The sequence below is a fragment of the Poecile atricapillus genome, chromosome Z (assembly GCF_030490865.1).
Source record: "Poecile atricapillus isolate bPoeAtr1 chromosome Z, bPoeAtr1.hap1, whole genome shotgun sequence".
NCBI classification, from domain to species: Eukaryota; Metazoa; Chordata; class Aves; order Passeriformes; family Paridae; genus Poecile; species Poecile atricapillus.
The window spans coordinates 11,662,512-11,675,129 of record NC_081289.1 but is presented as its reverse complement, the minus strand read 5'-3'; the positions used below and the strand labels follow the sequence as shown (position 1 = coordinate 11,675,129).

Sequence of the window (12,618 nt, the reverse complement as noted above, 5' to 3'; positions counted from 1 at the left end):
TTAATAGTGCAATGATCAGCTCTCAGTTAATTAAAGAGAAATTAAATGAAAAAAATGAAAGACAAAATGATTCAAAGGAAATCTTTGCACTTAGAAAATGGATAATGTCTGCTTTCAGAAACTTACCAATAACTACAAATTTACTTTTTTCTCTATAATAATAATTTTATTTGATAAAAATCATCCACTTTTACTCTCCATGATTCAAATTTATATCCTTACCACATCTGCATGTCACATAAAAGAGAAAACATTTTGTGTCATTGTACCTGAGTGTCCATATGCTTGAACACAAACCCAGAGCAGTTGAATACTGCTACTGCTTCTAACACCATGTATCACAGAAACACAGGAGGGTTGGGGTTTGAAGGGACTTCTGGAGATCACATATTTCAACCTCCTGCTAAAGCAGGTTCACTCAGAGTAATTGCACAGGATTGAGTCTTTGATCTGAGTTTTGAATATCTCCAGAGAAAGAGACTTCACCACCTTTTGGGGGCCCAGTGCACAGTCACCCTCAAAGGAAAGAAGATTTTCAGAATGAACTTTCTGTGTTTCAGCTTGTTCCAAACACCCATTTTCTGCCTCTATTCTCTTGACACCCACCCTTAAGATATTTGTATCTTTCTCAAGGTGGAACAGGCCCAGCTCTCTCAGCCTCTCCTCTAAGAGAGACGTTCCTGTTCCCCAATCACCCTCCTAGCGCTTCACTGGGCCCTCCCCTGTTGTTTCATGTCTTTGATGACTGAGGAGCTCTGAATTGGACCCAGCACCCCAAATGTGCCCTCACTAGGGCTGAGTAGAGGGACAGAATCACCTCCCTCGACCTGCTGGCACCTGCTCTTCCTAATGCTGCTCAGGACACCACTATCCCTCTTGGCCACAAGGACTCAGTGCCAGCTCACAGACAGCTTGTTGTCCAGCAGGACCCCCAGCTCCTTCTCCACAGAGCTGCTTTCCACAAGTCAGCCCCAGTCTGTGCTGGTGCCTGGGATAATCCCTTAATGCAGGACCTTGCATTTGCCTGTTGGAAGTTTAGAAGTTCTCTCCCCACAACCCTCCAGACTGCCCAGCAGAGCTTTCAGGTGTATCAGCATCTCCTCCCAGTTTTGTAACAACAGCTAACTTGCTGAGGGTACACTCTGTCCTTTCACTCAGACCACTGATGAATAAGTTAAACAAGACTGATACATCTATTAGCCTCTTGCTTTCTGAATATGAAAATAATTTCTCCTCATTTGAAAGACCCACAAGCTAGAAAGAGTGGATTCTAAGAAATCATTACTATACAAAAGGCTTTTCTGATTTACATCGGTAATTTTTTTACATCTATTTAGTCCTTCTAGATGTAACTATTGAGACTATAATTTTTAGACCACAACTTCTCAGTTTTCCCCCTCTATATAGTAGCTAAATGTAAAAAAGCATCAGTTAAAGGGAAAAAAAATCAAACCTCTGCTTTATCTATTAAAAGCCACTGGCAGATAAATTCTTGCAATGCTTTCTAATGTTAACAGATATAGACAGTAAGCCAAGCAAATGAACCTTCCTGAGCCAGCTGTCCTTTTCAATGTTATACAGTGATCAAATGAATATTTATTATATTCTCTAAACATGCAAGAGTTTTCATTCAACTGGCAGGCTCTAGCATACCAGATTTTAATTGGAAGAATATATTAAATATAAACACCTGTAATTTCATTGCTATGGAAAAATCTAAATTTTGGGAAACTTGAGTATGGTGGACATTCCAACAGTGCTAAAAAAATATTCTCCTGATATTGATAGGAAATTTTATTTGACACTTACTTGGAAAATAGAAATCTCTGTGGCATGCTGCACACTTGCATGTGAAAATAATCCCTTTTCTTTATACGATTAATGAATCTATGAATAGAAACATCCCATTTTGTGCTTACATGGAGCATATTTGCTTGCATAGCACAGGGAAAAGCAGCTAAATGGGAGGGACTGCACATACCTTAGAAAGCCCAAGATCTAAGGAAAAATAATGGAACTTAGAGACTTTAATTCACGCTTCTAAGGAAAGCAAAGTGGGCCCTGTGGAATTATTAGAAAAAACCTTGGTGGCTTTGATGGGTTTGTGCTAAGAAAACTCACAGTGTTGGTTCTTTGAAAGCACATAGGTAGCACCTGTAGGTCCAAATGATGTGTTCAGAAACATGCTGGAGGACAGAAATCATCCAGAGAGGGGAGTAATGCAGTTAAGATCCTCCATTATTTATCTCCAAAAAATATAAAATAGACACTTGAGTATTTCATGCCTGCAAACTGCAGCATTGCATTTTGATGATATTAAAAACCTCTTTGACCTCTTAAGGTTATTTCACTATGATTAATTGTGTGGATTTGAAAAACTAAATCATATAGGAATTTCTTTCAGCTGCAAGTTTTACTTAAACATACTTAGAAAGTGTGCTTTTGTAGGTGAAGAGGCAGAACAGCTCTGCCTCTGAAACCTGAATATTAGTGCTGCATGGAAATGAGAATCCAGATTCCTTGCCCACAAGTTACAAATATCTTCCATGGGGGATGCACATTGTGTGTGGGTTTTCACTGTTATGCTCCAAAAATGTCCTGGGTGGGGTAGCCAGACATCCTAATTTCCAAAGCTCTGTATCCTTGAGAATTTGAAGATTGGCCACAAAAAATTATATGCACCATTTTACCCAGGAAAAGCATAGGTGAAATTGCTGCACAAACAACTCAGATCACACAGTTATCACTGATCGATAAACTGGTTTTTATCTCTAAACTGCAAGGAGTTCAAAGAAACTCTGGGCTGAATGGGACTCATTCAGAATGCTGTTTTCTGCAGTCAGCAGAGGTTTACCTTAGATTTATGTTTTTTAGTTAAGACTACATGTTTTGAGAAATGAAAGAAACTTCTTCCATTAGACTGTTTTATCATGTTTTCAAAATCCAGCAGGCACTGGCATATGCAGTGTAGGGGCAAATTAAATCTACAACTACTCTTTGGTGAAGCAGGAGGAAGATCATAATGAGTATGCAGAGTCTTTAATTTTTTGAAAATTATTGATTAGGCCTGTACAGTTATTTACACTTTATAACTGTGCTAATTGACAGTACCAGCTACAGTAAAATTCTTGGAAATATTGCCAATTTTCCAATTTCATTGGAAGTTGCAAGTTAACAAGGTCTGTTTACAACACATGGTTTCTCTCTAAAAAATTTATGATGTAAAGAGATTTATAGGGGATCATAAGTACTTATTCTAGTGAAGCTGCATCCCAAACACAAAAAGTAAAAGTGTCAGTAAGATATGAAGAAGCCAGGGACAAGTTTACTCCACAAAACCGTGGGACACATTCATGCAGAAATCTCATTCTGGCTACCTCCAGAAGCCTGCAAGTGCTTTTCCATAGGCTGCAGATAGTGAAATTATCTTGATACCCTAAAAATACTTCCGTAAATGTAATGCAAAGTGTAGATGAATTACTAAAATTTAAGTATTTTATCTGTAATTTCTCATGTGTGGAGAAGGCATGAGAGCCACATCCCCCTTTAATGTTGGAACAGGATCTAGAGGAAGGCACAATAATATATTTTGGAGGCAGTGGAAGTTAATCCTTTCGTTAGAAATAGGTCAGGAGCCTGGACAGGTGTATTTTCTTTTCGTAATCTTTTAGCACTCTAAGATCCTCTGTGTGCTGCACTAGGCAAAATGACTTGCTCCTGGACATACCACTCAAGCACAGCTCTTTATTTATCCACTCTATCTCCTTTTACTGATACAATTTTGAAGCATGGCTGACCTTTTCTATGCCCCTGCACTGCCCTGTAAAATCTCTTCATTGAATCCGTGTCATTCGTTTGCCACTCCTGATCTCCCCACATCAGAAGCGTAGTTCAGTGCAAGATAATCCCCTGTGCTGGATTAGAGAACATCCCAAGCAATGCTTTGAAAAAGGGGAAACAAAATTTCTACCATTATAGACACAGAAAAATAAGTGTGCCACAAGAACTGGATGTTTAAACCAGTAAGGAAAAATGACATTCAGATCTAAAGGCTGGCTCCAAAGTACTTTACATTAATTTATCAAAATGACAGCTATTACAGTTCTACCCATCACAAAATGTAAAAAATAGCGTGTTTCCTAATTATGGCTGTAGTCTTCCCTCACTCTTTGTCTACATCAATAGTAAAAAAACCAACATTTAGTATTTTGAAAATTTCTGCACAGCCAAGGCAAGCCCATAAATCAACTGTGACAACAAACCTCTTGCAAACCACGTCAAAAGAAAAGCTGACCAAGACCCTAAACCTTGAAAAAAGAGTATTGTCTCTGATTCTGGGAGCTCCCGAGCCTTTCATGGCTCATTCTCAGGTCAGAAGGAGCATGAAGCACTCCTAAGAGGCTGTGTGGGAACAGTGCAGCCCACACCCGCCAGAGGGTGGAAAAGGGATTTGAGACTCAGCTGGAACTGTGACTTTATGGGATGGTCCTACAGCTTCACAGGCAGAGCAAACTCTCCTGGCAAACAGAAGGTCAGCTTTTGTGCAGCCCCTCCAGCTTCAGACCAACTGCAAAGCAGCAGACTAATGAACCTGCAGCTCTGTAGCCAGTGGCAACTTTGCTGGAATGACTGCTTCAATTTTAGCAGTGCTTGAAGCACAGGTGCCCAGTGACACAAAGTGCTTGCTCCTGTACTCAACAAGAGCTGTTGTAATCTGTTGGACTGTAAAATACTGTTTGTAAGTGTGATTTCAAGAACAAGAAAAATACTTTCAGTGCATAATTAATTGCCTTCCTGAGGAAAAATGGTGATGATACTTATTCTTCCAAGACCTCAAGTCTTTTGCTTTTGAAAGAAAGTAGAGGAGGGAATAGAGTTATTGAAATAAACATTCTTAAATCAAAGGAAGCCTTCTTCACTTTGCCCTGAGGATGCTCCCAGTGAGACAACTTCCTGGGTGTTGCTCTTCCTAACAGTGTCTGGCACTACATGATACTCCCATTTTTGACCTATTTTTGCCTATTTTGATATTTTCAGAATTGTTTTGCAATTACAACATTACTGTTTAACTGTGAATGCATGTCTGCATGACATAATTCTGTTCCACATGGGGATACAGGAGCTGGCAACAAGTGCACTGCCTGTGAACAAGGGACACTGGAATTTCAGTGCACAGCATTTCACCCAATTAACATACTGCTGCTATGAAAAGGAGTAACTACCAAGGTGTTAGTTAGCATGGTGCTCTGCAGGTCCACATTTTGATAGTGATATATCATATATTTTGGACATTGCACTTCCTAAATCCATTTGATATTTTCCTACTGTTGATATGCTTTCTACCCATGATTGTACATTTCAATAAAAGGATTTTTTGTTACTTCAAGCTAAAAAGTACCTCAGGAGAGTTTCCCTGTTCCGATTTCTACCAAAGGGCCCAAAACTTAGATACTGTATTCTGAATGGATGGCAGTCAGCGTTGAGTAAAAGGGGATAATAATTTCCCTCAATCTACTGCCTATGCTCCTGTTAATAAATCTCTAATTTCTTACCCAAATAAACAGTAGGTAAAGAAAATAACCTCTCTTACTCTAGAAAGAGTCAATAATTTTTAGATTGTTTTCCATACTGATGACAAATGATGTAATTTTCAGGGTATTTATTGCAGTTTTTTAACAGAATTAATAGAGAAAGGGTATTTTCTTCTCTTTTCTGTCACTGCCTACAGGAAATGTAATTTTTTGTTCACTGCTGTTCTTGTAAACTTAGGATTTGGTACTTTTTGGGATCACTGAAATTCAATGCAGTTATTTGAATAAATTCTCTTGTCACTTCCACAGCAGGCTGTCATTTCCCTTTACTATTAGAGATGTTCAACTGAGCATCAAAAATGACTACTTGCATAGCTGCTTGTGGAGAAAGAAAAGTACTGAAAGAACATGTTGGAGGGTAGGAGGCAAAGCAAGATCTTGAACCTGAGTGTGTAGTCTTCAAGAGACTAATCCAGTCACAGAAATTTTGGTTGCTCGAGCATTTTTTCTTTCTCTTCCTCTCCCCTTTCCCTCTACATCTGCCCCAACCACTCTGTAAACTGTCTCTATAAAATAATTTTCTTGAAAAAATCATGACTGACTTAACTGATTAACATGTATGTACCTTGATTGATTATTTTTTTCTTTTCTGATTTTATGCAAAGAACTTCCAGTTCTCTGGCTATTATATTCAGTAATGTGAAACCTCAGAGTCTCAAGAGGCTAATTAGCTATGGTTTTGCTACAATATTAATTCCAGCAATCATGGAGTTTTAAAATTCAGCTGAGGTAACATGAAAAGCAACTCTTTTTATAACTGCATGGTCATGAAATACTGCAAAAAAGTTTTCTGAGATCACTTGCTATTGTGAGATAAGGTTTTCCCAGTACTCTCTTAGCTGCTTTTCAGGTATGAGTTTAGGAGAATGATATTTGGCCCTGAAGTTGAAATTGTGATTTTATTTTGTCAGGAACCAATTTCAGGCAAAAGAACAGTTTTTTCAGAACATATTTTAGCGTAGGGAAAGCATTGTATTAGGCTGCAACTTGCAAAATGATAAATGTTCTCACTTCTCTGGATATTTTAGCTGTGGTTAGCATTATTTGGCAGGGCATGTGCATGTCTCTCAATACCAAGCCTTTTTTGCTTCCTTCTTCCAGAGGGCTCAGTGCTCATTGGGTTAAATGCCACTGGAAAGACCCAAAGGTGCCCCTGTGCCTCCAGCTGCCACTACCTGCATTTGAGTCTTCTGAAGGTCCCGTGTCACATCTGTCTGACCTCTCCCTAGATGCACTCAGGACAGCTCAAGTGGCACCATATATCTTTACTAAAGCAATAAAATTGACTCACAGAAAAAAACAGTCTTCTGAACAGAAAGAGCTATAATTATCAAGGCAGATCTTGCCACCTGAGTACTACTGAGTACAGAGAGATCCACCTATCCTCCTGTACTCAGCTGTAATTTCTATGCTGTCTATGCTCCACCCAGTTAAATCAACCTCTCTGCACTTGCATCTAACAATTTTTCCCAATTTCCAGTTGCTTCTGCAGTCCCATAATTGGACAGCTGTTGTCATAGGGTTTGCTGTGATCTAAGCTTTTTTCCAACTTCCTGAACTTCATCTTAATTTATTAAAAAAAAGTCTAATTCAGTTGCATGTAGGAGAATAATTTGCTCACACAACCCTACTTGTTATTTACAGTCTCTTTGAGACATAGTAACAGAGAAAATCTACTTTGTGGGTGAATCCTCTATTACTGTGATAGCCAAAGAAATGTGGGAAGCAAAGAGCTTGAGAGCCAGAATAACCTTTGGTTTTGTCCAAGACAAAACAAACAGTGTCCCTGAAAAAACATTGAGAGAATCTTCAGTTGAAATCTCTGCAATGATAAATTCTTAGCAGATAGGTTTAAATTAATTTTTTTTTTTAAATTTTTATTTGGGGCAAACTTAGAGAAATATGAACTGAAAAACGTGATTTACTTACTTATTGTGGACCCAGATTCGGGCCTGTTCAGGGAGCTGATGATAACAAAGCCAAAGCCTTCGTTCTCCTTGCGGTGGATCACCACGTCACTGGTTTGCAGGCTGTGAGACGTGAAGCCCTCGGGGGGTGTAGCATTGCTGCTGGAGACAGCGTGATTGCTGTTGGCGTAAGTCGTGTAGTCACTTCTTGGAGAGCTGTGGTGCGTAGACACTGAGCCTGGGCTTCTGCCATTCTCTGGGCAGGGCTCTCCTACAACATAAATCACACCAGTGTCACGGTCTGACTTGCTCAGTGGCTCTGTTGCTAACGCAACATGAATACAGTTGACTGTCTACAGAGCAGACTACCCCAAGTATTAAACTAGGAGCTGTAATAGATGCAGAGAGACAGGAATCTACACAATTATGCAGAACATTCAAGGGCAATCAGATAAAGAAAGCATGAACGCTGACTGCTATGCTAGCTACAAGAGAGGAAAGGAAAGTAAGGAACAGTGTCTATCTGGATTGCAAAAACATTACCAAGTGCTATTCCCTTGTCTGCTGGTGGATCTGTCATCAAGAGGAAAATGTGACCGTCTAATCCAATAAAAAATTATTTGTGTTTGGATTACAAGAATTTAAGCAGGGGCTAACAGAGTAATTAGGATTAGCTGCATAATGTTCTTCTTACAAGTTGATTAGCATGCTCAAAAGATGTTCAAAGAGCAGAGCTGTTATACAATAAAAAATTATCACAAGTAGTTTTTCTGTGGGTGTCATGGCAGAAGCAGTGGTCATTTAAAGCGTTTGGCAAGTTCAAAAGGGCAGAAGTGAAAATGGAGTCCATGCACACTTTAGTATTGCTTTCCAGTAACAAGAACAGGAAACAGGTTAAAACTTGTGGAATTATACACTTTTTAGTGTGAGCATTTTGGCAATTGAAAACAGTAAATGTACATTTCCAGACGGGAAAAAATGATTTATATTCTTTGCAGATCTAAGTTGTTTACACAAATCAGCATTTATTGACAGTTTTAATACAGAACTTTCAGATAAATGTAAGCATTATGTTTTCTGTTTGGAACAACAAGAGTGGCAGAGTAATTTTACTGAACATGTGAGGAGCTCCCACATATACACATACATCCTAGGTAGAGAGCTTGCAAATTAGACCTTCATTGTATGTCTATATTAATAAAATAAACAGCATCCAAGGACAAGCTGTTGTTTTCTCAGTCAGGTGTGTCCTTTAGCAGTTCTTCTGCAACTATGAAATGAAGTAATTAGAGAGTATAAAGAGGAAGAAAAACAAACAGTTATTATACTCCTGAAAATCTCTAAGAGTTATTGAACCAAATCTGCAACTAAATGCCATAGTCAGTGACAAGAGAGTTCTCATTTTCTGGCTGTCGTGTTTCAGAGAGCTGAATGTTATTTATGTCAGTATGGCTGCAACAGAAAGGAAATTCTCTTACCCTGTAGAATGACCAAGAGTTGGCTTGGCCATAAAAGAATGCAATTGAATGTGATTAAATATAGGGAAAGAATGATAAAGGAGGAAAAATTTAATGGCTATTTGACTGTCAAATGTGCAATAGATATTCATCAGAAAAATTATGTTTTGCTCCTGCTAGTGAAAAAATGGCATTTTAATCCATGTTGTTCCAAAAATCATATTTTCCTAATCAAATTGTTTTCCAGATCTTGTGAATTGTGATTTTCTCTTCCAGATCTGAGTAAATATATGTACAAAATGGTAATTCCAGGCGAGGGCTAAGATATGCATATCAGCTACAGGCAGGTAAGGAAAACCCCAGATCCCTCTGTTGTATACATTCATGCTAGTGAGAAATTCCCATGAAATCAATTGGACTGATGTATTAATATAGCATTTTTCAGTCACGCCCAGCATCAGCTGTTTTGAATTTTTCCACAAAGCTTATGTTGTAACACACCACATTAAAATCCTGTTCAGCTCCTGAAATACTTAAACATCAATGAGCTACATGCTACATTCCCTGGTGTGGCACTCTCAAGGCCCAAGAATAACTTCAGGTGTTTTACCAGCTTGCTTATTGTCTGCACCAGGAGCCCAGATGGGCTAGCAGACCCTTCAATATTTAACAAGCAGCAGCCAAGGCCGGCATCCGCTCCGTGCTAACTTTGCCTGCAGTGCGTAGGGCGGCTGACGCGGGAGAGGTGCTGGCGGCGAGGATGTGGCATTACCTTGGTTATTGGCCATTTTCCTCGCGCTGGGAGAGCTGCGAGGGGGCGTCGCACCAGGCGCTGGGGCACCTTTCTGGCTGGCGGACTCTGGAGTCAGTAACAGAAGAAAGTCAGTCCTGCAGGAGCACGGCTGGCAGGGAGCTGCGGTGCCGCAGTGGGAGGGGGACTGCGAAGACGAAGGTGAGTGGGAGGGCGGCTTTTTGGCACAGGAGCGAAGGGGAACGGCGCAGGCGGTGACAGTGGATCTAGGGCATGGGCAGGCAGAAGACAGGACAGGCTGGGAATGTGGTTTTGCTCATTTCTGGTACCTCAGTGAAGTGTACTCACCAAAAATGTTTTAAAAGTACTTAAATAAACTTCTTTTCTCAAGTAAGCAAAGGTTGTAATGGAAGGTCATCAAATTCTCCCATTAAAGCTTTAATAGATGCTGCCACATACATTTTTCAAGGTTACAATATTTTTCAGCAATTGAGACTGAGCTAGTGTAAACTTCTAATTTACTACAAATCCTTCATATTGCTTTGGGTTCATTTTCTAAATGTATCTGCATGACAGAAGAATCTGGCCCTATTCCTAAGAGCCACTTGTGCCCTACAGAAGATTTTCAGCCATCTTGCATTGCAGTTCAGTGGGAAATTCCAGATGACATCAGTGAGACCAGAAATGGGCTTTTAACACATACAAGAGTGAAATGAGTTCCTGCCCTGAACAGTTAACAGTCTTTGAGCCTTTCTCTTATTGACATAGTCAGCTCAAATGGCTTTAACTTAGATGAATGCTTAGTCCCAAAAGTGGACAAAAGGAGACAGCACAGACCAAAACAGCATGGAACAAACCCAGAGCACTTATGATCACCACACCAGGGTTGCCAGTATGTTTCCACTTCTGAAGGAAACAACACTCAGTTGTAGTATTTTTGTCAGAGAAACAAGGGACACATATTTACAATTATTCTTTCCTCAAAATGACACAAACATTCACTTTGATTTCCTCTATTTTTTTTTTTTTTAAACAGCACTGGTTTGTGCTGCCAGCATTAGGTTCTGTTTTTCCTTTCACCTTTCCCAGCCTTCACTCACCCGTGGGTAGCACCTTTCTCCTCACAGTAAGATTCACCTGCCCGTTTCGGGCAGCGTTATGCATAAGATCAATCACATATCGGTGGGTTTTGCCGGCCACTGGAATCCCATCTACATACACCAGCTCATCACCAGGATGGAGACGACCATCTCGGTCTGCTGAGCCCATGGCAATTACAGCTCCGATGAGAATCTAGGCAGCAAAGAAACAAAATCCTGTCATACATTACACTGAGCCTCCAATTTAGTGACATTAATATTGCAGTGATTTTCTCTTTCTTCTGAGATGAAGCTAGTGATTGAGCACAGGTGAAGAGATCTGTGTGTGTCTGAAAGCTGTGCTTGTCCTCTCGTGGGTATGATTTCAGTCTGAAGATGTTTCCTTTGGTAAGAAGGTAAGGTGCTTCCTACCTGCCTAGGAGAGACATACCAGAGAATCCTAATCTGAGTTCAGCTTGATATGTTCAAATCAAGATAATCTGTCTCTAACGAGTGTTGAGTTTCTATAGACTATGTTATACAGAAGACTTAAAAAGATTAATTCCATGTAAGGATCTTTTCTATTTAAAATTAGAGTCTGTGTACTTCTTGTTGAAGGTTCTTCACTGCTGTGTGATTTAAGCACCTGGAGTCATATACCTGAGGTCAGCAGTAGAAGTGACCCCACTACACAGTGTTTGCTTTGAGACTCTTTAGGGGAAAAGAAGTAATATATTTAATGTTATCACTTGTAATGAATGATTGCTCAGGCAGTGCTTGATTAAAATGGAAAAAAGAGGAAAAAAAATGTCAGCTTGTTCTGGGCAGATGTTGTTTTCCCAAATCGACATTTAAATTTAGTTTGTATGGGACATATAAACTAGTAAAAAATCTGTCCAAAACCTTTTAATGACTTTCTCCACTTTCTATGCAGATATTCATATAATTTATTAGAAGAAGACATATATATTTTCCCCGTGGAATAACTGGTAGAATAGTTGAGTTTGATTCAAACAAAACCCGCTTTCTTTGAAAGAATATTAAAGCATTCACAGAGTGTGTTCCAAATTTTCTGTTCTCTTTTTCACTGTGAGTGAGCACAAAATGATGGATATGACATGCCACGTGACAATCTGCTTTAAATGATAAAAGATAAAAGCCATGAAGCATTACTTTTCATGATGAATTGCAAAGGCTAGATGTGGTAGTCACACAGGTGGGCCTGTGGTTTTTTTGTGGTCTTAGCTGCAGAGTTGTAAGTATCTCAGTATAGTGTTTAAATGAAATCCCCTGTGGAGCCTGGAGAATTTTCCCCAGATTTTAGCCTCCCTTTGGCTTACTTTTGCTTTCAAAACTTAGCAAAGAGAGAACACGATGCATTTTTTCCTGCTTTCTGGTGTTCCTGGGATCCTGTTAAGCAGTGCCAGACTGAGTGGCTAGAGAGGCTGTTTCAGGTTCTCCATTCTGTTCTTCAAATGAAGAAATATACCTCAAAGCTTTGGATAATACTTTTGCAAAATTCAACTATGAAACATATAACTATGCTCCTTTACTGGACAGAAGAAAAGCTCTCCAAGGCTACATTTAGCTAGATATCCCCAAAGTATTCTCAAAACATTTGTGAATTCGGCATCTCACATGAGTAAGAACTTCTTCCTAGTTATTTTGAGAAGAGATGGATGATAACCCTTTGCATCTTGGGAGATTGTTTGGATTGGCTTCCTTCTTTGATTTTGTTGAGCATTTGCAGTTTTTTCATAATTTTCTGACAAAATATTAAACAATTTCAGCATCTTTAACCTTTGGAAAAACAAAATTCAGATCACAGCATGG

At 39.4% G+C, this 12,618-nt stretch overlaps 1 protein-coding gene across 2 annotated transcripts in view; it reads right to left on the bottom strand.

The window, feature by feature from the left end:
* LOC131572977 (membrane-associated guanylate kinase, WW and PDZ domain-containing protein 2) overlaps window positions 1-12,618 on the bottom strand; it is a 706,094-nt gene that overhangs the window by 53,906 nt on the left and 639,570 nt on the right. Inside the window, exons 14-16 of one of the 2 annotated variants that reach the window (XM_058826448.1) lie at window positions 10,807-10,999; window positions 9,728-9,814; window positions 7,521-7,769 (exon numbers count right to left, since the gene is read on the bottom strand). In XM_058826448.1, coding sequence (XP_058682431.1) covers window positions 7,521-7,769; window positions 9,728-9,814; window positions 10,807-10,999 — 529 coding nt within the window. The remainder of the gene's footprint in view (window positions 1-7,520; window positions 7,770-9,727; window positions 9,815-10,806; window positions 11,000-12,618) is intronic. The other variant, XM_058826449.1, reaches the window with a different exon arrangement.